The sequence below is a fragment of the Barbus barbus genome (genome assembly GCF_936440315.1).
Source record: "Barbus barbus genome assembly, chromosome: 18".
NCBI lineage: Eukaryota > Metazoa > Chordata > Actinopteri > Cypriniformes > Cyprinidae > Barbus > Barbus barbus.
Window position 1 is genome coordinate 5,867,700 of NC_136746.1, and position 26,962 is coordinate 5,894,661.

The 26,962-nt window shown below is 37.4% G+C and overlaps 1 protein-coding gene across 3 annotated transcripts in view; it reads left to right on the forward strand.

The window, feature by feature from the left end:
- micu1 (mitochondrial calcium uptake 1) overlaps window positions 1-26,962 on the forward strand; it is a 77,674-nt gene that overhangs the window by 14,628 nt on the left and 36,084 nt on the right. For all 3 annotated transcript variants that reach the window (XM_079440389.1, XM_079440388.1, XM_079440390.1), the window contains exons 3-4: window positions 1,693-1,879; window positions 13,384-13,546. In XM_079440389.1, the coding sequence (XP_079296515.1) occupies window positions 1,693-1,879; window positions 13,384-13,546 (350 nt within the window). The remainder of the gene's footprint in view (window positions 1-1,692; window positions 1,880-13,383; window positions 13,547-26,962) is intronic.

Sequence of the window (26,962 nt, forward strand, 5' to 3'; positions counted from 1 at the left end):
AAGTCTGTGAAGTTTAGCATATATCGCAAAGCAGAAGGCCCATGCACTTCTGACAGCAACATGGAAATATTTCCATGGCTTTCTAACATTTACAGATGGAGAATATACCTGTGAAATATAAGTTATGCATTTAGGAAAACAGCATATCTCAAACATATTAAACAGCGCGAGTAGCGTCTCTGTCAGCCTCACACGCAGAGCATCTGACGGGGCGATCCCCTTTAAACTGGAACTATCTTATAAGTTTTATAAAGCCCTTCATATAAAGCTTGATACATGTTTAGAACAAATTGTATAATGCACTTTCTCAGCAGCAGTTCAGTCTGTGTCCTCCTTAATGTTCCCTTAAGGTTAATCTTCAATAATAATTAGTATAATAATTCTGTTATATGCAGCCTTTATCAGATCTTAATGAATGAATGATTATCTATTTTTCATACTGTACATTATTACGTTGTGATGCTTACATTTACTTGCAGCATTTAAAAATACACTTTTTTTTCTTCTGTGCTTTATTTTAAATTTTTTTGATGAAAAATGTTGCTTTAACAGTATAGGCCAGCATATATATTGGTGCATCCATAGAAATAAGACCATGAAATGCTCTTTGTTTAGTATGATTCACCTGCAGAGATTTTGTGGAAGTCACCCTATGAATGGCTTACATATAGCTGTGTCTGCATATTAAACTTGGATAGGAGAAAATATTGTAACATGAAAAAATGACACATTTCACCTTTACCGTAAGTGTCCTTAGAGCCCATACGTGCAGAGATTCATTTGTAGTTTGGGCGAAGGCCAGTCCAGTGCTCTGTGTTTGTGTGTGTGTGTGTATGAATAGAGCAGCTGATATGTCAGCAATATAGTGAAATGCATCTGGGACGTGATCTATAGAATGAAGGAGTTATGGGACGAGGTGGCATTTCTGCACTCATTTTCTCTGTGTCTCATTATATTGAATTATTGAACAAACCTACAAACACACATCCCATCAGCACAACGGCAGGCCTTTCTTTCAATTACTGCTTTTTGTCCTGAAGATATTGACCTCCTAGCACTCTTCATTGACTTTTAGTATGAGGCACACCTCTAGAGATAAATACACATTGACAATGTTGGTTCCCGTATGTAATGGTGAGTAAAGTAGATTTTTAAATTTTTTGAAGAAAATATGTGAGGGGTTTGCCTAAGCAAAACTCACTACCATGTTAGAGTGTTGCTATGCAGTTGCTTATGTGTTCAGAGTGATTGTTAACACGTTGCTACAGTAGCTGGACTAAGCCAGAAGTGCATCTAGAAATGGTTTATATTGTTTTTGTTATATCGTCCAGCAGATATTGTAGGTCTGATTGCTTTGTAAGAAGACATAACAAAAATTGTACACAGTTTGCTAGATTAAGCATATTAGAATGATCACGTGACACGACTGAAAATTCAGCTTTGCATCAAAGGAATGAAATATATAAAAAAATAAAAAAAAAATAGAAAAGTTCTTTTAAATTGTAATACTTCACAATATTATTATTTTTTTTTTTTACTGTATTTTTCATCTAATAAATGCAGCCTAGGCGAGCATGAGATTTTTTTCAAAAACATTATAAAATTAATTTCAATTTTTGACTGGCAGTGTACAGTATTACTGGTGCATAGTTTTCAGTGTGACTTATCTGCATGCTCTCTTCTGATTGGCAGAGCATATGCAGAGGCGGGGTCTTCAGTCAAGCATGAGGAGCAGATGAAGGAGGAGGAGCCTCTGAAGGAAGTGGCGGAGGAGGAGGAGTCAGTCGGTGCTCTCGAGTCGAGCAGCGGGGGGGAGGAAGATGAGGCGGGCTCAGAAGGGAAGAAAAAGAAACAAAGAGTCGGCTTCCGTGACCGCAAGGTGATCAATGCACAACATGTACATCATCTCAATCGCATCATGATGAGGTCAGGTTCACCCAGCCATTATCTGATGAATTCATCTGGCTTCACCATGTGCAGATGAAATGTGAACCCGTCACATCTAATCAACACAGCCATGAAATCAGCCTGCAAATTTCTGAATTGGGTTTCGTCTGATATGCCGTCAGTGGGAAGAGCAGAGCGACAATAACAGAATTAATGAATTGCAGCTGACATTAACTGTAGGGGAAATGTGATATTAAAGCAGCATCTGGGACAGGCAAGTGTGGGATTTGCTGATTAAAAAGAAAGAGCATAAAGGATGAGAGACATGAGAAAATGAATGACTTTTTGCTCAGTAGATGATTTGTTCCTTTTAAATGTGGGACATAAAAAAAGGCCTTTCCTAATATACTTTGTTGTTCTAAGTAATAATACATTTCACAACCAATGTGAGTAGGAATGCAAAACAATCAATCTTCATATTTTTCAGCCTTTTGACAGCATTCTATTTTGATATTTGCTGAGCCACTTATTTTTTTTTTTTTTTTGATAAACCACTATTTCAACCAAATGGTATCCGAACAGTTACTGTATTTAAAAGTGCTTCAAAAATAAATAAGTGAAAATGAAATAGTTCACCCAAAAATTATGCAGAGTACCAATGAAGTTTGTTCTCGTGAGCACATTCGAGCTTCTGCAAGAACCAATTAGGTTTGGTCTTGCATGTCAAGCAAATATAGTTGAGCTTCCATTTACCATATTTGGGGCCAGATTTACTAAACAGGGCAAATTAGCGTTAGAGTGCAATTCTATAAAAGTACAGATGGGAAGGGGAAAATTCTGCGGGTGGTTTACTGACAATGCACTCATTAGAGCACCGATGCAGCCAGATCATTTCCATAATGACCAGCGCAATCTACCAAGAGCAGCACAAATTACCGCCTGCTTTAAAGGGTTAGTTCATCCAAAAGTGAAAATTAGCCCATGCTTTACTTACCCTCAAAGCATCCTAGGTATATATGACTTTCTTCTTTCAGACGAATGCAATAGGAGTTATATTAAAAGTTATCCTGGCTCTTCCAAGCGTTAAAATGGGAGTAGGTGGGTGTTTTTGTTCAACAGTCTAAAAGTAGTCAAATAAATTGTGCGCAATTGAATAAAGTGTGGCTCATACGGCTCCGGGGGGTGAATAAAGGCCTCCTGTAATGAATCCAAATGTTTTTGTAAGAAAAATATCCATGCAAAAAATTTTCTAAACACTTTTTTTCTCACTTCTGCTGACTGTCATGCGTGCAAGCCGTTCCAGGCGGATGACAGAGGACTTGGGCGTCGCACACGCACCGGTGATTAGTGACGAACGTGGAAGCGCAGAGGAGAGACAGCAAAACAAAAAGCCAGTCACGAATTAGAAGCACACAATGGGGATTTGTAAAGAAAAATGTAGAAGGATTTCGATTATAAGCCAAGAAGAGACTGGTTTTCCTTTGCTAAAGTAAGGAAACTTTGCTTCCTTTGCTCCTGTAAACACACTCACGAGACTAGCATATCTCACAGGCGTGACGCATACGTCTTACGTCATCTGCCAGAATGGCTTCCACGTATGACAGATAGCGGAAGTGAGAGAAAAGTATTAAAGGGTTACTCCACCCCAAAATGAAAATTTTGTCATTAATCACTTACCCCCATGTCGTTCCAAACCCATAAAAGCTTCGTTCGTCCTTGGAACACAATTTAAGATATTTTGGATGAAAACTGGGAGGGACTGTCCCATTGACTGCCAAGTAAATACCACTGTCAAGGCCCAGAAAAGTATGAAAGACATCGTCAAAATAGTCCATCTGCCATCAGTGGTTCCATCGTAATGCTATGAAGCTACGAGAATACTTTTTGTATGCAAAGAAAACAAAAATAACGACTTTATTCAACAATTCGTCTCCTCAGCGTAGTGCCATTTTGGAGAGTATCCACTGGACTGTGTCAGCCGCACCACACGGATACACTGTTTTCGTTCAAATCAAGTGTAAACAACCGTAGAAGACTAACAAAGCTTTTACGGGTTTGGAACGACATGGGGGTAAGTGATTAATGACAAAATTTTAATTTTGGGGTGGAGTAACCTTTTAATAACATTTTAAATATAGATATTTTTCTTACAAAAACGTTTCGAATCGCTACAGGAGGCCTTTATTCACCCCCCGGAGCCATGTGAGGCATGTTTTATTACGGATAGGCGCACTTTATTTGACTACTTTTGGACTGTTGAACAGAAACACCCACCTACTCCCATTCTAACGCTTGGAAGAGCCAGGATCATTTTTAATATAACTCCGACTGGATTCGTCTGAAAGAAGAAAGTCATATACATCTAGGATGCTTTGAGGGTGAGAAAAACATGGGCTAATTTTTATTTTTGGGTGAACTAACCACTTAAGACAGGGGTCACCAAACTCGGTCCTGGAGGGCAGGTGTCCTGCAGAGTTTAGCTCCAACCCTAATCAAACACACCTGAAGCAGCCAATCAAGCTCTTCCTAGATATACTAGAAACTTCCAGGCAGGTGTGTTGAGGCAAGTTGGAGCTAAACTCTGCAGGACACCGGCCCTCCAGGATCAAGTTTGATGACCCCTGCTTTAAGACATGTTTTTTTGGGCATTACCAGTAATTACAGCTCTCTAGTTTTCATTTATAACATGATAAATGCTGAACTTGATCATTTTATTGACACTACGTTTTATTATTTTTTGCAAAAAATACCAGAGGTTTGCTTTCTTAAATATTGATTTCAATCATGTCTGAGTTTACTTTAGGTGCAGAAACACCTGCTGAATCTCATATAATTTGATTCAGAAACTTCTTTTCCATCATTAGAAACTGAAAACAGACCTTAATATCAATTCACAAGAGCGAAAATCAGGTCAGTGCCGGGAAAGTCAAGCAAACTGCAACTTTAGCTGGGTTCCGATTTCTGTGTGGATTTATTTGTGGCATCACCAACATTTCAAGAACAGCTAATTTGTTTTGTTACTCGACAGTAAACTTGTTTTAAGGACATTTTATGTCTGATACATGTTTAAATAATTATTACTGTTTTATTGCACTCGAAGAGTGCCGTTTTTCTCCAAATATTACCATGATTACAAATTTTTTACACAACAGTTCAATAAACAAGAAGTTAATATTAAGATAGATACATTTTAGACACCATATTGCCTGTAGTACTCTATTTTGCCAACCAAAAATCATTCCAAACACAGCCACAGCACTGTTTTGTGTCTCTGAGCAGCATGACGATGTTTCGTTCCTGAATGAATCAAATGATTCGGTTCAGTCGCAATGACTCACTCGGTGCCTTGCTCAAGGGTCTCACCTCAGTCGTGGTATTGAGGGTGGAGAGAGTGTTGGTTATTCACTTTATATATTATATATTAATGACATTTCCTACTTTTACTAATAACCTTATACAAATCATTTCAGTGAATTGACTTTTAATTGTTTCTACACTCAAGCTCTTGTGGTTCCCCCCCATTCGTTTCAATGTGTTTCTTTTTGGACATGCACATCATAATAAATAGACCTGCTTTACGAAACTTTAAGAATTTTCCCATAAATGTGTCATATCACTGAAAATGGGAGAATCTCAACTTTAATGTGGTATATGCTACATAGTCAGGATAATTATGGTTCAAATGTGTTGTAGTTTTAAATAGAAGCTTTTCTTTACATTGGAATTTCTCAAAAACACGATTTTGACGTGGTCTAACTCAGTGAATATTAAAGATATCAATGTAATATTTTCACAGAATGTTCTTTACATTATGTTGGATGATGTATATGTAGAAAACAGTGAATCACAAAAAAAATTACTTTAGCTGCTTTTTCACAGAGAGGGTCACACACACACACACACACACACAAAGACACACACACACACACACACACACACACACACACACACACACACACACACACACACATATATATATATATATATATATATATATATATATATATATATATATATATATATATATATATATATATATATATATATATATTTTTTTTTTTTTTTTTTTTTTTTCTTTAAAGGTGCAGTAGTCAAAACAATCTGTTATATAGAACTAATAGAAGTGCAATAACATTTGGCTTTTGAGTGTAGAACATATTTCCTCGAAACAGAAGCTCTACTGTTGGATGCTGTCACAGTCAAAGAGGAATTCCCCCTCGAACACTCAGAAGTGTCTGTCCAGTAGTGCCACTGTTATTTGTGTTTGCTAAACATTTTGTAGATTCATGTTGTTTATTTTAAGTGTGCTGTACGGCTTAAAGCACTGTGTATGCGTTCTTTAAAAAGGAACAGAATTTGTCAGGATGATTTATTTTTGCTACTCTGTGTCCTAAAATAGCAAGACGCTGCAGCGGATGGCAGTGGTTCAGACCTTTTTGTTTAGAACCTAATCATCAAATTTCATCATAAGCTGAGAAACGGGGAGGGAATGTAGGTATTCTCTGAAATATGGATGCAGCATTAAAATAAACAGCATACATCAAACCAGCAGCACATTAAGAGTGAAGTTGACTCGCTGTAGGATGGTGGGGCTCTGCCTTTGATGGATCAGGCCATTCATCATGCAGTGAGGGTACATTAGACGGCTGTCTCTGTTTACACAAGCACTGCCCTCCAGGCCACTTCTTCAACCAATAGGGCTCATTCATGAAACACAAACAGAACCAATTTCTGTGTAACAATTGAAGACAGTTGTAACCATATTTGGGGAGCTACTAAAAATAGTAAATATAATGTTCATAGAATAACTACCTAATCCAAAATGATCCGAAATGGGCATCACCACATGCCATGGATATGCTATTGTAAATAATTATATCTATACATCTGTATATAGTTTATTCCGCTCATGTTTCATGATTTAGTCCCACTGTGTATTTTGTTAACATGTTCTTTTTGTGTTGTGTTTCCAGAATTATCAGTGTCATTTTTCAGTGTCCCCATCAAAAAGTCATTTTGGACTCGCTGGCCATGGCAGAGCATTCGGAAATTGGAATATTATAAGAAGAAACTAATAAGCACATACTTTTTGATGGGTTTAAGTCATTCCATCTCATCCCTGTTCTGTCCGCATGAACGAAAACACATCTCACTCAAAACTCTCATCTTGTTTGAATTAGTTTGAAAGAAAAACATTTTTCAGAATGAGTATCGATCCATTTAATCCTGGCTCCAATAGTTTTACTGATAATGGATGCCTCGTCACATTTGGGTCAGATTTGAAGTCTTCTGAAGTGTGACGCTTTATTTGAGATGTACTAAAATTTTTAGCTTGATTGATATTTTCTGTAATTTATTTTTTTTCCTTTGTCCAATTTGGACTATGGCTTCATTAATAGCCAATGGAAAAATAATAACGGACTATTAATTCAGTCATGCAGGAACAATTTTGGCAATTGTTTCACATTATGCTAATAATAATATAATAACATTTTAATTTTAATATTTTTATTCAGATATTCAGAGACAACAATTAGTAAACCATTCATAGGTAATTCCCCTGAAAAGTGTAAACATAGTGTCTCTGTGGTACTATTAAAACCCTTTTTTTTTTTTTGAGCATCTGGTCTGCCCCGACACAGCCACAGTGACTCCAGTGCCTCCAGGTTCAGGGCCATTTGTTAGATGGGAAATTAGTCAGGTGGCCCATTTGAAAACTATTGTTTCAGTTCCATCTGGTGCATAAATGACACACTTGAGGTTTAAACTTTAGTGAGTGTGTAGAGGACCTCAGGATTGTTATAATATTTTTTTAACTATAAATTCAATTTCTAAAATAGCATACACTGTAACAAAAACACAGTTGGAGTATTACATAAACATTTTCTCCCCTTCTGCTGTACCTCTTAAGACCTCTGTGCACAGTAAACACCGTTTTTACATATGAAATGAATAACAGCATATATAATTTATCATACAAATAATAATCTTTTTTGCAATGTTAATTACTGCCACACCCTTGGACTGTTTTGTTGTCTTTTCATCCCTCATGTGTTCATTGACCCAGTTTCTGTCTCTCTTTGATTACTTTAGTTAGTTCACCTGTGTCTTGTTAATCATCTTCACCTGTCTGTCCCTTGTTAGCTTCCCTTCTTAAGTTCCTGTCTGGTCAGTTTGCCTTTGTCCAGTCTACTACGTCCATAAGTATGTTTCCTGCCTGCCTTTTTGTGGATTTACCTTCTTTTGTAATTATTAAAGACTATTTGCCTTCATCTTCTTCGTGCGTGTTCTCTAGAGACCGTGACAATTGCTAGTCGACTTGTATTTTCAATGTTGACTAACAGCTGCAGTTCAGTCAACTAGTTGACTAGTCTTGCACATCCCTAATGTTAAGATTACCTTATTTCAAATTCTTAAAATAAGACTAAAAAGCCATTTCTGCCACTGGATAAAAAAAACAAATAGAAACTTTTTATCTTACAATTCCAAATCTTTTCAGAATTGTGTGATATAATCTTGCAATTGCAATTGCGAATGATAAAGTCCGAATTGCAAGATGTAAACTCGCAAATTAGAGTTATAAAGTCAGAATTGTGAGATATAAGATATAAAGTTTACATCTCGCAATTCTGACTTTATAACACACAATTGCAGTTTATAAAGTCAGTATTGTGATATGAACTCGCAATTGTAAAAAAAATAGTCTGTTTTCCTTCAGAATTGGACTTTTCAATTCTAAATTTACAACTCAATTGCGAGTTTATATCATGAAAGTCTAAGGAAAAAGTCAGAACCGCAGGATAAAAACTCGCAATTGTGAGAAAAATAGAATTGTAATAGATAAACTACCATTTCTGAGAAATAAAGTCACAGTTAAATTTTTTTACCTTTTATTCAGTGGTGGAATTGGGCTTCTATATTCAAAATTATCAGATGATCAACTTTTAAATAATACACTTTTGCCTTGTTTTTTTTTTTTTGAGAAGGAACCAAAGAGCAAAAGGTGATCAGAATTGTCTTAAAGTTAACAGATTTAACAGACAGTGTTTTACTCTTATATTGCTAGTTCTGCTGTTTAGCAATATTAGTATCTGCCGTCTCCATAATTGTAAAACCTTACTTTAGCCAAATTTTAAGGCATCAACACGTTTCCTTTGTGCGCAATACTATGATGTATGCTGCTAAGTATGTCCTTGCTTTTATGCCTGTGCGTGTTTTTCTCTGTTCCCCTCATTGGTGTGCCAATGTCATCTGGCATCACTGCCAGCCCACTGTGGGTGCCAGTTAGATGCCAACCTGTCTGTTTCTGTGAAACATAGCGTTTCCATCAGAAACAGAGCAGGAGCCGTGACACATGCCCCCCACACACAAGACTCTTTCTGTATGAATGATGGCATACAGATAGCAGTTAGTGATGTAAAGAGCAACCCGTGTGCAAATTGTGCACATGTGCTCTCATTAAACAGACAGGCAGCATGCATCATATTCTCCTATTATTATTTTAGAGACATTTGAGCCGCCTGCTTCAATGCCTGGATCAGTCTGCAGCTTTTACTTTGACATTGCACATGCTCATGTGCTGGAAGAGTGTTTATTGTATGATATGAAATTGAACTCTGTAAATGCCAACTCATGTAATCATGACATTTAATATTTCAAAACCATGTTTGTATCACCATCATTTTAAAAGAAAAACTACATTAGCATTTCGGTAACACTTTAGCATAGGGACCAATTCTCACTATTGACTAGTTGCTTATTAGCATGCCTATTATAAATATATTGGCTGTTTATTAATTTTTTAGTGTTTATTATAAAGCACATATTCTGCATGACCATATTCTACATCCCTAATTCTACCCAATACCTAAACTTAACAACTACCTTACTAACTACTTATAAGAAGCAAATTAGAATGCAAGAAGCAAGTTAATGGCGAGAATTGGACCTTAAAATAAAGTGTGTCCAGCATTTCCTGAAGGAAGTATTAGTACTTGCAAGGCAACAACAAGAAAGTATGATTTAGATTTTAGGTTTCGGTTCAGTGTAAATTAAATCGTTTCAGAGTTGCTGTGCAATTGTCATGACAATTAGTGCGTGTGTCGTCATCGGTCAGATTTATGTGAGCAATGAACACAATAAAGCACTCTCCACATCTCAATATGTGTACTTCCCTCCTATATAGTATTCAAAAGCTGCAAGTCAGATGAATAGTGTGTTCAAATACACAGTCAGATTCAAGAATTTGGGGAAAAAATGGCAGTTGTATGACTTTCTTTCTTGTGTAGAACATAAAAGGTGATAGTTTGAGGTATTTCTTTACTATTTTTGTCAATGTATTGAAAGTCAGTGGACTCCAAAACACCATTAGACCCCTTTGACTTTTATTATATGGACAAAAAAAACCTCACTTTTTTTCGAATTGTCTTTTTTGTTACACAGAAGTAATAGTCAGCATCCCTCAACCTTTAGTATTGCAGTGTGTTCAGAGCAAAATAGAGAGCAACTGAACAAAACAGAAGGCAAGGGCTCTACATGAGTTTTAGCACTTGGACAATTTTTAACTTGACACGGCATTTAAAAACAACACTTATGGTGCAAAATCCTGAAATAATGGTGAGGCCCAATGCAGTGACCAAGTTTGTTCTTCTGTCGCAAGTATAAACTAAACTAAACATAAAAAAATAGCAGTGGTGCCCAGTGACCTCCAGAATTTCAGGGTTTGATTGACAAGTACAGTTTTTACATTACAAGCATCACTTACTGCAGGCATTCAGGCAATATCCTAAACTCCAAATTATCATCACTTTATCTTGCAATTACAATCACTTCTGTTGTCTAATAGCGGCATGCAAACTGACACTCGGTTAGCTTCGAAAATTGCATTAATTAGCCTACAGTAGCCTGCATAATGAGTCACTCGCAAAATGGGCATTTACAAAAGACAGCCAGATAGTGGAAAAGGAAGCATCATCAAAGGCTGGATGAGAATGATGAAACTGACCTCTATTGCAGCTCATTGTGATGATCTTTGTTCAAAAATACAGACACATCCATCACAATAAGAGATGCAAACTGCAGTAATGGCTCTAATTTAAAAATTAAATTGTCTCAATTAATGGTTGTCAATCAGTTAAACATTTAATGGCATGATATGATGAATAAATGCCCCCGATTAAAGATCATTTAAAATATTACATTATCGAGGCCAAAAATCATTTAATAGACATCACAAATATAATTCATTCATATAATTGAACATAAGCCCACAGTTATTGCAGTCCATTCAATTAAGTTTGTCAGTCTCACATGATCACATGATGTAATTGACAGTTATTGTCTAAATATTTCAGATACACAAACTGGACATTTTCATGCACAATATAAATTATACAGAGTTTTACTTTCATAGCCAACCTGGAATGCATGATTTTTCAGTTAATGTATGCCATGTCGCCTCAGGCTATTAATAACTTTTAGGTTGCTCTTGATTCATAACTCACAACAAAATTGGCTGCTGTTTTGCCATTGTTGCTGATATGACAGCCATAATGACAGGTTATTCTAATGATCAGAGGGTTAGATTTAGTTATGTAAATGACCAGCCTTGGCAGGCTATGTCTATCTAGCATGCTTTATTATATTTTAGTATTATATTATTTATTCAAAGCAGTCTTATATAAGATAAAGTTGATCACAAAGTGCTATATAGGTTGCAGATTTCACTAATGTATTACTACTTCACAGCTTATTTTCCAATAACGACTATTACCTACTTAGAAAATAGCTGCAGGATGGACACAGAGTGCACTGACTTGCCCTAGGTATTTTTTAGTACTACACATACACTCACTGGCCACTTTATTAGGTACACCAATCACATGGCAGCAACTCAATGCATTTAGGCATCTAGATGTGGTGAAGATGACTTGCTGAAGTTCAAACCGAGCATCAGAATGGGGAAGAAAGGGGATTTAAGTGTCTTTGAACGTGGAATGGTTGTTGGTGCCAGACGGGCTGGTCTGAGTATTTCATAAACTGCTGATGATCTGGGATTTTCACGCACAACCATCTCTAGTGTTTACAGAGAATGATCTGAAAAAGAGAAAATATTCAAGTGAGCGGCAGCTGTGTGGACTAAATGCCTTGTTGATGTCAGAGGTCAGAGGACAATGGACAGACTGGTTAGATAACCACTCGTTACAACCAAGGTATGCAGAATACCATCTCTGAATGCACAACACGTCGAACCCTGAAGCAGATGGGCTACAGCAGCAGAAGACCACACCGGGTGCCATTCCTGTCAGCTAAGAACAGGAAACGGAGGCTACAGTTCACACAGGCTCACCAAAACTGGACAATAGAAGATTGGAAAAACGTTGCCTGGTCTGATGAGTCTCGATTTCTGCTGTGACATTCAGATGGTAGGGTCAGAATTTGGCATAAAGAACATGAAAGGATGGATCCATCCTGCCTTGTCTCAACGGTTCAGGCTGGTGGTGGTGGTGTAATGGTGTGGGGGATATTTTCTTGTCACACTTTGGGCCCCTTAGTACCAATTGAGCATCGTTTAAACACCACAGCCTACCTGAGTATTGTTGCTGACCATGTCCATCCCTTTATGACTACAGTGTACCCATCTTCTGATGGCTTCTTCCAGCAGGATAATACACCATGTCACAAAGCTCAAATCATCTCAGACTGGTTTCTTGAACATGACAATGAGTTCACTTTACTCAAATGGCCTCCACAGTCACCAGATCTCAATCCAATAGAGCACCTTTGGGATGTGGTGGAAGGGGAGATTCGCATCATGGATGAGCAGCTGACAAATCCGCAGCAACTGTGTGATGCTATCATGTCAATATGGACCAAAATCTCTGAGAAATGTTTCCAACACCTTGTTGAATCTATTCCACGAAGAATTAAGGCAGTTCTGAAGGCAAAAGGGGGTCCAACCCGGCACTAGCAAGGTGTACCTAATAAAGTGGCCAGTGAGTGTATATTCAGAACCTCAAACCTCGACCCAACTCACAATAAAGCTTCAGGCACTTCTGACTGAGACCGATACTTCCGTCTGTAAGTCCCAGTACACTTTAACGCATAGCAGACTTTTTATTTCTAGTTTAACAGCTCACATCAAAAATCTCTTTTTAACACTTTTTCTGAGACCACCTGACACCAATTTGTTATTAAACAGTCACTTTTCAAAGTCCACTGAATTCCCAATAAAAAAAAAAATCAAGTCTAGATCAGAATTCTTTTCTTTGCTTTGGAATGTGAAATTATGAAGGTAAATGGTTGTAAACTTAAAATCATTTAAAATATTTTGCTATAAAAAAGCCATATAATTAAGTTTTAGAAACACCTGAACTACTGTAGCACTAGTAAAAATGTTGATTTTATAGTATAAAAGAGAAAGTTAGGTAGCTAGTTCCCAACACTGATATTGACTGTAAGTGTGTGTTTCTGTGTGTGTGTGTGTGTGTGATACAGGTGATGGAGTATGAGAACCGGATCAGAGCTTACTCCACCCCAGACAAGATATTTCGCTACTTTGCCACCCTGAAGATCATCAATGAGCACGGAGACGCAGAGGTGTACATGACACCACAGGACTTTGTACGCTCCATCACTCCCAATGAGAAACAACCAGAGAGTGAGTTTCAGTCTTTCTTGACCAGGGTTGGGCAAAATTCAGAACTGAATATTCTAACCGGCCTCATCAGACAGGATGTTGAATTGGAATCGCAGGTTAGAGGCATTTAATGAATTGAAAAGAAATTCAGCAGTCAGCTGAGAATTTAAATTATTATTATTATTATTTGACTATGTCTATTTATTCTCTAATATGTAGTTTTTTTTCTCAGGTGAAACTACTGTTATAAATATTTTCTCAGATTCAGTACTGTTCAAAAATAAGACAGCCAACTTGCAGCAGTCAAAAATATGTACAATTTAATTTTGGTTTGATTCTACTTATTCAAATTCTACAAACTGCTCACTGCATTGTTTTAAATTAAAATTCAGGAGTTTGAAAGGCATTCAGTTCAATTCTGAACGGTGCACAACCCTATCTTGCTCGTATACAAATATCACACATCAGTCATGTCTCTTCGTGCTGAGTTTCCTTCTGTATCTGTAAATAGCTCTAGGCTTGACACACTCATAAATACAGTGGTAGCCACTGGCTTTGGAGCGGCGTGACTTCCTCACTCATTTCCTCTGCTCTAATCCAAGTCTGTAACATTCCTCTGAGGGCTGAAGAATATGGGATTTCAATACTTCATGGGTTTTTGACCTGCCGTGATCCTAACACAGCAGTGAAGAAAACTGAAATCTACTCCACAGACAGGTGGCGCTGTAGTGTGAAATTCAAACCATTGTCACAATGTTGACCCAGATCTACCAGCTGACAGGGTCATGCTCATCTGCCAAACCAGGTGTACGTTCCACAATTGTTATGCCCTTCTCTTCGCTGATCTGCCTATGCCTCATGAACAAGCTCTAGTTTTAATTCAGCCATTATCAGCCTTTATACTGGCAATAAAACGTTTACCAAGCCACATCGCTTCAATCCCAGTACACATTTGCCCAACTATTATCAAAAGTATTTCTAAATAAATACAACAAAACATTTTCTTGCAACCTTACACGAAGTATGCATTATGCATTATGAAGAAGAATTGGACCTGTTCTGCAGGTGCATTAGAGCTAACATTAGCATCATGCTAGATAAAACAATTTATGAGATTGCTAGTGCACTTTAAATCAGAACTCACTTTAAACCACCATCGAGTGTTTGTAATAGCTTCCTTTTGTGATCACATGTGTACACATACACATACACTTTGGGCGGCCGCGGTACATTATAAAAGTAGCCCAAAAAACGCAACCCACGGCTCTGTAATTTTTCCCGCGACTGTATTTTCAAAATAGCCCAATTGTGCGGGAAAACCGTGACCCTGACAACACTGGTTCGCTGTACCCTCATCACATATGAGTATACATATCTCTCGCTCTCTCTCTCTCTCTCTCTCGGACACGCTCGCTTTCTCTCTCTGCGTTCGCTTCACTTTTGTTTAGCCCGGCACCTGTGGGTGGTGATGGCGCAGTGGATAAGACACATGCCTTTGGTGTGAGAGACCCGGGTTCGAATCCACTGTGAGACACTAATGTGTCCCTGACCAAGACACTTAACCCCTAGTTGCTTCAGAGGCGTGCGACCTCTGACATATATAGCAATTGTAAGTCGCTTTGGATAAAAGCGTCAGCTAAATTAATAAATGTAAATGTAAATGAATAAATGTAATCACACAATCCCTGCGTCCCAATGTATACTATATACCCTATCTGCCCTAAATAGTATTGAAAATTACTAATATCACATGGAATTTAGGATGGATAGTGTGCACATTGGGACAAAGGCAATGATTACCTTCTGTGCTGCGATGACGGCAAGTTGGGGTCAAACCTTATCAAACGATTCATTTGCGTTAAAAAAATATTGACGGTTAAACTTTTTTGATTAATCGCATACGTTAAAGTGTTAACTTTGACAGCCCTAGTTCTAATAAAATAACGCAAGCCACTACAGGGACATGGTTAGCTCGTTGCTAGCTGTAGCCTGTTACAGTACATAAGACTTTACTTACCATATTTGGAGAGATGACTGCGGATGATGGCGAATGAATTACACATCCCGAGCACCACTTACAAGCATCTGATCTTGCAAAATGTGTGGTAAGTACTGCCACTCCATAGTATAAACGGAGTACATGCAATCGCGAATCTCGAAAGTGAAGTAAAATGCGATCGTGCATTTGAAAAAAGTTTCAATGCCCAGCATATTAATAGCGGCTCCTTGATGCCTGCATTTTATTTACAGTATAATTACCCAGCAATAGAACTGCATGAATTGCACATTCGCCAGCTGGACTCAATTTCCCATTTTAAAGTTCAGATACAAATTTATTTGTTTAGAATAGCTTTTAATGATTTGCTTGTTTAATGTGTTAAATGTTATAATGCTTGTGTTTCATGTTTTGTATTTTACTGTCCTTGAGTGTCTTGAAAGGCACCTTTAAATAAAAGGTATTATTATTATTATTCTGTGTATTTTCACAGATCCAAGTGGAAGTGCTCTAAAGGAAAGTCCCACCTTTCAGTTAAAAGAGACATGCATGCACATTATCTAGACCAACCTGAAAAAAGCCAGTATTTTAGCCTAATCTGAGTTTAAGAAGCTACATATGACAATATAACAATATTTACACAAAGGCAGTAAGGACATTGGTAAGGAGGAGGAGAAGAATTTTATTTAGAGAAGATTATTTTACAGATGGCCTTACTACGTTTCAGGACTTTGACTGTGGTGGTACCCTTGCTGTCTATGGAGGGTCTGAGAGCTCTCAGATTTCATCAAAATTATCTTCATTTGTGTTCTGAAGATGAATGAAGGTCTTGAGGGCGAGTACACTCTAAAAAATGCTGGGTTAAATACAACCCAGTGCTGGGTAAATATTGAACAGAACACATGCTGGGTTGTTTTCAACCAACAATTGCGTTAAATCTTTAACCCAAACTTCTGGGCAGTAACCCAATCGCTGGGTTCATCCATATTTTACCCAGCGCTGGGTTGTGTTTAACCCAGCATTTTTTTTTAGAGTGTACCCTTGGGCATTACCAAGATGGCCGGCAAATTAAATGCGTTTATATTTAACAATTTCATTATATTCTCTTCATATGACTTTTTACATTCTTTACATTATCGGAGGCAAACGGGTGCATCTTGGCGTTTGCATTTTGATGGAGGCTTGAATTTTGCACAATACCTTCCTCCTGGGTCGTCTTAGGTCCTGTTCTCCATTCCACTCTCACATGAGACCGGAGTCCATGACAGCTGAGCCAGGAAAACCGCTGTTGCGTGTAAAGCGATGGCAAACTGAGCAGAGGCTTTTAAAAGAAGGGATGCCACAGTGAAGCCAAACTTGGCGAGTGTGTGTAAGAGGGCGAAATTTCTTGGTAAATTTATTACCACGGTAGAATGAAAGACTCAGCCACTCTCACCCAGCGGCAGAGCTGATGCAAGAGATTTGATCACTGGCCATGAATAACTGATAGAAGTGCTGATGGCTGCAAATGTGTGTATTTGCATGTGTGGGGGACTCTACACTTTCAGTTCAGCATTTTCAGACCAGTCTGCATCATACATTTGTCATTTTGGACAGTAAATTTGAGTAAATTGGATGATGCACTGTTATGAGATCACACATTTTTGTCTTAATCTGATTTATAGTTGGCTATGTTCCTGCTACAACCCGCTTTGTTGGTCCTGGAACAGCTTTCCTGTTAACAAATGGCTGCCGTCTGATTTAGGGTTCATCCAAAAATGAAAATTCTCTCATCATTTACGCAACCTCATGTTCCAAACCTGCATGCTGGTATTTTTTTTTTTTTTTCTGTGGATCAAAAATGAATGATTAACGGCAGAATGAAAGTCATTACTCAGATCAGTGACTTGCTCATTTTGTCTGAATTAATTAGTTAAATGTAATTCATACATAATGACTTGAATACACTGTACACTGAAAAAAATGATTCATTAAATTTACTCAATTGGAGTCCATTTATTTTAGCTACATTTAAATAAACAAATTTAGTTGACTAGCTTTCAACATATATTAAATGTAGCTAAAATAAATAGTTTGCGACCACTTATCATAAAGTTTTTTCAGTGTATCTGTGATGAACATGTTTTTAATTTCTGAATTACAATACTGAAATATTGATGTTTTTTTGGAGGCAAGTTCGAAATCACAGAATTACAGAGTGGTACAACTATCCTCATATCATAATGTTGAAAAAAAGCCTCGTCAAATGCATGAAATCGTAAAGTTGGTATAATTATTTATATATTTCCTAAAAATACTTTATGAATTTTTAGGAAAAAATACTTCGCAAAAACAAATAAATAACAAATAAAATGCAGTTATATTTATTAATTTATTATTTATGGTATAAACACATAATTTGTGTTAAAATATATTGGTTAAAATTGGTAATGCTTTAGTTTACAGACCAGTTTTCACTATTAGCTAGTTTCTCATTAGAATGCATATTACTAGCATATTGGCCATTTATCAGTACTTATAAAGCACATATTAATGCCTTATTCGGCATGACAATATTTGTTTTGCAGAATATTTGCAAAAATCATAGTGATTTGACTAGGACACTTATTTGTCACCCACAGAAAATCATCCTCTACACTGCAGCTCTCAAATCTTCTTCATTCTATGTATTTGATGCACATTTGTTATAAAATATATATTTTTGGCTTTTGTTTACTGTACAGTAGCCCAGAGCAGACTTGAGTTTGGATCCCTGCAAGCCAGAGGAAGCTTCCCTCTGCGCCACGTATCTGATAGCTCATGCTCTTCCATAATGCAGAACATTCAGATGTGCTTTAATAGCAGGGCTGTCAGTAAGACCATGCAAAGAAAAATGGCCACTATTAAAGCAAAGTGAATGTAAAAAAATGCACACTTAATTTTGCACTTTAAGGACAAATTTTACCGCAATCACTAAATGAAAGTATTCAGTGTTCACTTGGAAGCAGTAGAACTGGCTGTAACTTCCTTTTTAATAGGGTGTGTTATCTCTTTTTGTTGGAGTGTAAATGATGGAATTGACCAGCTTTGTGTCCATACAGTCCCCGTCAGCAGTCCTCTGAGGCCCCGACACACCTCCACAGCTTTTAATCTCTCTCTCCTGCTCTCTTTCTGTTCCACGCCTAATCTCTTTTTCTTTTACTGTAAGCAATGCTCTACCCTCTGGTGGGCGGTGCAATCAAAATTTTGCCCGCAATCTTTATAAGTAATTTATCCCAGTCACAATATATATCACCATATATATATTTTTTGTTGGTAATGTACACACCTTTGGTGTGCTTTATTTGGTGTAAGCAACTTATTAAGTTAAGTATTGCATCTAAGTATTGCATCTAAACTGTACATCTTTTCAGTTCAAGCATTCCTTGAATCAAACCCACGACCTTGGCGTTGCAAGCACCATGCTCTACAGCAGTGCCTAAGCAGTCGAGATTCTCTTTACAATTCCCATTCTCTCAGAATGGAAGACAGTGAGCACCAGGACTGTGTGAGTGTGTATGTGGGTGTATGCGAATGTGGAGCGTTATGCGTATAGCAGAAATAGAGTGGAAGACGGCGCAAATTAGTACGTAATGCTTGAACGACCATTCATCCATTCTCTTCCCAGTCAAATGTCCTGTAACTGTAATTACACTGTTAGACATTTCAAAGCGTTTTTACAGTAACTTCCTGGCAACAGTTACTGTAATTAAGATTTACAGTAGCAAACTGTAAAAAAATCTAATTCATCAGTATACTACTGTAATTAATTCATTTTAATATAGATTTCATTAGATTTGATTATTTTTTTTAATAGAATTCATTTTATTTTTACTCTACAAAGAATCTTTAGGCAACAGAAACAAAATGGGGAAAAAAGACAAACAGCCAAAGAATACATAGACATCTGCAAAACCCATGTGCTGCTCCAAAACGTGGCCACCACCTTTGCTCACCATCCACTTTGTTAGTGACAGAAATGTCTTCTCTGAAAAACAAGGAGCAAAAAAGACACACTTTTAAAAGGCAAACCCCATATAGAATACTCAAACCTCTCAAAACCATAGTTGTTCTCTTACCATGAATTATCAGTCTCAGGGTGACTGGCATGCTCATGTCTTTCTTGATGCTTCATTGCAGTTGCCTTTAAAACACAAATACAAAAAAATGCAGTAAATCTTAAATTCCATTAAAAACTATAAACTAATTCTAAAACTAGAAAGGCAGCTAGCCATAAAACTTGTTTAACTTGGCTAACGATTTAATAAACAAAATTTTACATTAGTTAACCCAATGTTAATATAAGATAAGCGTTGAAATAATTTTAATTCGGTAACTTAATTCAATAAGCTGACAAAAGTCATTTGAAACTATAGCGCAGTTTAACACAGTAAAGGTTGTTGTGCCATGTTGACCGGTAAATGTTACTAACATTAGGTTAAACTGTTGTTCAAAAATCTGACACAGACAAACGTACATATATTTTTACCTGACGTCACAGAAAATTCCCATGATGCAAAGGGTATTACAGTTATTTACTGTAAAGATAAGTTGCAGTATTATACTGGGTAATATACAGTAAATAACTGCAGAAATTACAGTAATGTCTAACAGTGTACAAAGAACAATTTTGCCAGCTTTAGTAGAGTTTAGTGCCTTGTTGGGTTTGGACAGTGTTAGTCTTTTTTTTTGTTTTGTTATCCTGATGGGCCAAACGCAGTTCCTCTATGTAAACATAGCAAAAAAAAAAAAAAAAACTGTTTGCTGGAAAAGCTCTTGAATCATATGTGGCACCCATTAAGATGAATTCACAGTTTTTGCTGAGCCCTTTTGTCATTTATGTTATGAGGGTTTGATGCATTCATAGTGGAGATCATCTAACATCCAGAGCGGCTGTGCTTCATGGAGAAACGCTGACTGTTTGATTAAAGAGTGTTTGTGTCGAGAATCTGTTAGCTGGCTTTCGTCTGGTGTGTGATGTACTCGCACAAGCAGCACGCTGTACTGTCATTCAGAAAAAGTCATTCCTTGCTGTAAAGTGTGTTTCTTACTTATGGGTGGGATGTAAGGAGACTCACGGTGTGCTGAAGCGGTTTGTGATGTCATTTAAGTTAGTTTAAAGAGTCAGGCTTTTCTTTAAGGAGAGAAGAGTGGTTGTAAAGAAAGGAGAGTGAGGAAGTAAACAAAATTCATTATTCATCTTGCTGCGAGGAAAGCTGTTCCATAATTCATCCTATTTCAGCAGCAGAATTAGAGATATGATCAGCTCAAAGGCTGTCTGGGCTTCAAACAGGAGTTAGGCCCAACTTCTCAATCGTAATCTCTGTCGTCACCTCGCCTGTCACTCAGATGTTTTATGTAAAGAGGATGCAACTTCCGATAATAATCCAGCTATTTTAATGCTTATAAAAGACAAATAAAAGGCATTTCATCTTGTGATTATTATTAATCGCGTTTGGTCTCATACTGTATCGCGTATCTTGTCAGTGTGTGCACTTGCTTGGCCATTTTTAGTGATAAACAGGAAAGTGGGTTCAGCTGAATTGTAATAGTGATTTGTTAGAAGGGGTATAAAATAGGTTATTATACCGCGGCAGCGGTCGCGGCAGCCCTCGTGTAAAGCCCTCCTAGTGTAAAGACCATCGACTCTACCGTACGACTCCACCGGACAGGGACACCGGCAGAGGACATAAGTATCGACTTTTAATTATCCTATATTATTCCTACTACTTGTTTCACTTCTGTTTTAGTTTTTATAACCTATTCATACTATGTGTTTCCAGATCAATACTATCACTACCACTCGCAAGCCACGCATCACACACTGTAGACGGCGCAATCCTATCAACCTGCGCACTTTGCCTATGTCTGCTAATACATTACTTTCTTTTTCTATTGGTCTTTGGAATTGTCAGTCTGCTGTCAACAAAGCTGATTTCATTACTTCCATTACTAGTCATTCAATTTTAAACCTCATGGCCCTGACAGAGACCTGGATCAAACCAGAAGACAATGTTACACCTGCAGCACTCTCCAATAATTTCTCTTTTTCCCACACCCCCGTTTGACTGGAAGAGGTGGAGGTACTGGTCTGCTCATCTCTTATAATTGGAAATTTACTCCTTTAACATCTCTGAGTATCAACAGCTCTTTTGAATCACATTCGGTTACTATTACCTACCCTCTAAAAATCAATTTTTTAGTTGTTTATCGTCCTCCAGGATTACTAGGTAACTTTGTGGATGAATTAGATTTATTGCTCTCAACCTTTTCTGAGGATGGTACTCCCTTTGTCTTAATTGGAGACTTCAACATCCACCTAGATAAACCTCAGGCTGCAGACTTCCACACTCTGCTTGCGTCTTTTGATCTCAAGAGATTGCTAACTACGGCTACTCACAAATCAGGCAACCAACTGGACCTTATTTACACACGACACTGCTCCACTGATCATGTGCTGGTTACTCCACTACACACCTCGGATCACTTCCTCCTCACTCTTAACCTCAACATGATTCCTGACACATCACATACCCCTCCACATGTCACTTTCGATGTAACTTGCGTTCACTCTCACCCTACCGGCTATCTGCTATGGTTTCATCTTCACTTCCTCCCCCTAAACAGTTATCCTCTCTTGATGCTAACAGTGCTACTGATACTTTCTGTTCCACTCTGACGTCTTGTTTAAATACTTTCTGCCCCTTATTTTCCAAACCTGCCCGTACCACCCCTTCTGCCCCTTGGCTATCTGATGTTCTCCGCGAACATCATTCTAAACTCAGGGCCGCAGAAAGGGTATGGCGCAAATCACGAAGTCCTTCTGACCTTAATTTATATCGATCACTCCTCTCTGACTTCTCTGCTAATGTTTCCACTGCTAAAAGGACATACTATCATGACAAAATTAACAATTCGCCTAACTCTAACATGCTCTTTAAAACATTTTCCTCCCTCCTTTGTCCTCCTCCTCCTCCTCCTTCATCATCTCTAACAGCTGACGACTTTGCCACATTCTTCATTAATAAAATTACAAACCTCACTGCACAATTTTCCACACCACAATCTATCAAGCATATCTTACCAGCAAAAATACACTCGTTCACATCCTTCTCTCCACTCTCTGAGGTAGAGGTCTCTAAACTCATCCTTTCCAGTCATCCTACTACCTGTCCGCTTGATCCTATTCCATCTCATCTCCTTCAAGCCATTTCTCCTGCAGTTGTACCTGCAGTCACTCACATCGTTAATACATCCCTTCACACTGGAAATTTTTCCCTCAGCATTTAAACAGGCTCGTATAACTCCACTTCTTAAAAAACCCACTCTTAACCCAACTCTTTTAGGGAACTATAGACCGGTTTCCCTTCTTCCTTTCATTGCAAAAACACTTGAACGAGTTGTGTTCAACCAAGTCTCTGTCTTTCTCACACAGATCAACCTCCTGGAAAGTAACCAATCTGGCTTCAGAAGTGGACATTCGACCGAAACTGCCTTGCTTTCTGTTGTTGAAGCCCTAAGACTTGCAAAAGCGGCTTCCAAATCTTCATTACTTATCTTGCTGGATCTATCTGCTGCTTTTGATACGTTCAACCATCAGATCCTCTTGTCAACCCTATTGAGAAAGGGCATCTCAGGAACCGCACTCCAGTGGTTTGAGTCTTACCTCTCTGATAGGTCCTTCAAAGTATCTTGGAGAGGTGAGGTATCCAAGTCGCAACATCTAACTACTGGGGTGCCTCAGGGCTCAGTTCTTGGACCAATTCTCTTTTCTGTCTACATGGCATCACTAGGTTCTGTCATTCAGAAACATGGCTTTTCATATCACTGCTATGCTGATGACACTCAACTCTACCTCTCATTCCATCCTGATGATCCGACGATAGCTGCTCGCATCTCAGCGTGTCTAACAGACATTTCTTGCAATTCAATCCGAGCAGCCGAATCCTTACCCATCTTCAAGAAACGGCTAAAAACTCATCTGTTCCATCTTTACTTGACCCTCTAACTCTAGCACTCTCTGTTCTAATTTTATTTTATCTATGTCTTTTTATAAAAAATAAAAATAAAAAATAATAATAATAATATTTATCTGTACTGCGTTAGGCTAACTGAGACTTGTAATAGCACTTGCACGTTGTCGCTCTTGTTGGTTTTGATTGCTTCTTATGTCCTCATTTGTAAGTCGCTTTGGATAAAAGCGTCTGCTAAATGACTAAATAAATAAATAATAAATATCTTATGTATGTATGTACAGCCGTGGTCAAAATTATTGGCACCCTTGGTAGATATGACCAAAGAAGGCTCTGAAAATAAACCAGCATTATTAATCCTTTGGATCTTTTATTTTAAAAAAAAAAAAACACAAAAATCTAACCTTTCATTGAACTAAAACAATTGAAAATGGGGGAAAATCTCATTATGAAATGTTTTTTTTTTTTTTTTTCCAATACCCGTTGGACACAATTATTGGTACCCCCAGAAATTCTTATGAGTAAAATATCTCTGAAGTATATTCCCATTCATATTCACAACTTTGAGTACTCCAGGGTGATTATGAACATGGAATTATCCAGCCATGGCTTCCTGTTTCACAGAAATATAAATAGGAGGGAAAACAAAGTCCAAATTCCCTTAATCATCCATCACAATGAGAAAAACCAAAGAATATATTTCTGATGTGCAGCAAAAGATAATTGAGCTTCGCAAATTAGTGAAGTGGCTTTAAGAAAAGAGCTAGAGCAGTGAAAATTCTCATTTCCACCATCAGGGCAATAATTAAGAATTTCCACTCAACAGAAAATGTTACAAAACTGCCTGGAAGAGGACATGTGTCTATATCGTCCTAATGAACAGTGAGAAGGAGAGTTTGAGTGGCTAAAGACTCTCCAAGGACCACAGCTGGAGAATTGCAGGAAATAGTTGAGTCTCGGGGTCAGAAAACCTTAAAAAAAATTGTCAAACAGCCCCTACATCACCACATGTTGTTCGGGAGGGTTTCAAGAAAAATGATCCTCACTCATCCAAAAACAAACGCCAGCATATTCAGTTATCAGACACGACTGGAACTTCAAATGGCACTGGCTTCTATGGTCAGATGAAACTAAAAAAATGAGCTTTTTAGCAGCAAACACTCAAGATGGGTTTGGTGCACACAGGCATAAAAAAGTACCCTGTGTGTACAATGAAATATACTGCTGTATTTTTAATGTTGTGGGCCTATATTTCTGCTGGAGGTCCTGGACATCTTGTTTCGACACATGGCATCATGGATTCTATCAAATACTAGCAGATAAAAAATCAACAAGTGACTGACTCACTTGTTGATTTTCACTTAGAAATCTTATAATGGGCCATGTTTGGATCTTCCAACCGTACAATAATCCAAACACAAACCTCAAAAACAACACAAAAATGGGTCACTGGGCACAAAACCAAGCTTCTGCTATGACCATTCCAGTCCTCTGACCTGAACCCTGTAGAAAATGAGTGAGGTGAACTGAAAAGAAGAAGCACCAGCATGGATCTGTGAATCTAAAGGGTCTGGAGTGATTCTGGATGAAGGAATGGTCTCTCGGGTGTTCTCTAACCATAAAGCATTATAGGAGAAAATTAAGAGCTGTTAAACTGGCAAATGGAAGTTTCAAGAAGTATTGAATAAAAGGGTGCCATTAATTGTGGCCAATGTGTATTAGAGAAAAACATTTATTTCATAATGATATTTCCCCCAATTTTAAATTCTTATTATCCAATGAAAGTACCTAATAGATCAAAAAGATTAACAATGCAGATAAATTTTCATAGCCGCATTTGATCATATTTACCAAGGATGCCAATAATTCTGACCACAACTGTGTGTATGTGTGTGTGTGTATGTATATGTATATATATATATATATATATATATATATATATTGTTCTCTCGAAGTTTCTATTAATCAAGTAATCTTGAAAAATACTAAGCAGTTTTAACAATATGGGCCAGTTTTACTAACAGCTTGCACCAGTGAAAACTGTCTTTTGGCGTTAAAATATTACTGTCAGGATTTACTAAAGACGCGCAGTGAATAATTAGTGCTGAAAAGGCATGGACACAGTTATTTTTGTGCCTGACCTTATTGAATATGCATTTCTTGGAGTTTCCCTTACAGATGCAAAATTTTTGGGAGGAGAGTATTAAAATGATTCACACAATGGGTTTTACTAACGTTTGCGTTCATCAAATTAGTGGTATTTGCACCATTATTTAATGCCCCAAAAAAGCATGTCTTAAACTATTTTGCGCTTGAAATGGCTGCAATTATAGTTGCCAGGAGGAGGCAACGCAGAGAACAGAGAGCGCATGGTAGAAGGGAGAGGATTTTTTCCCACACGTAATTTATTTGGAATGCAAGAACACGAAAATAACGTTTGCCAAGCCATGTTAATTTTAATTTGCTTCAGGAAATAAAAGACGACTTGGAACCCTCAACTAGGAATCACGCAATATCATGTCTATCAAAACTTCTTGAAACTTCTAGCATTTTTTGGCCTCCGGCATCTTTTCAATGTGCTATGGCTTCTTTATTTCTTTATTCTTTATTTGCAACTGCTCTAATTTGCGCTGCGCTTGGTATATTGTGTTGGTCGATATGTAAAAGATGTTGGCGTCTGTTTTCCTTAATTTGCGCCTTGTTAGTAAATCACCCATAGAAATTTCCACGCCCATCACGCACCAATTTGCTCTTTTTTAGTAAAACTGGCCCTATATATATGTGTATATATAGCAATTTTGTCTTTACTGTTCCAATACTTACGGAGGGCACTGTTATATATTTATATATATATGTGTGTGTGTGTGTGTGTGTGTGTGTGTGTGTGTGTGTATGTATGTGTATGTGTATATATACATGTGTATATATATGTAAATAATAGTATTTTATTATTATTAATTTTATTTGGAATTTAATAGATATGATTATTCATAAGAAATATCTGATGTATGTATGCATGTATATGTATATGTAAGTATATGCAAGTAATCTTGAAAAATACCAAGCAGGTTTAACACAAAAAAAAACTTTTCTTGAGCACAAAATATTAGAATAATTTCTGAAGGATCATGTGACACTGAATACTGGAGTAATGATGCTGAAAATTCAGATTTGATCACAGGAATAAATTTACATTTTCAAATATATTCAAATAGAATTTTTTTTTTCTTTTCAGTTGTAATAATATTTCATAGTATTGCTGTTTATACTGTATTATTGATCAAATGAATGCATCCTGGTTGAGCATTAGAGACTTCTGTCCTGTTCAGCTCAGTTCAGCCCTGTACTGCATTCAGAACAAGTTTAATGGAGAAATGATTCGATGCTGAGCGACTCTGACATTTATTTGGAACTTCTGGAACATGGAAATGAGCCTTAATAGCTTGTATT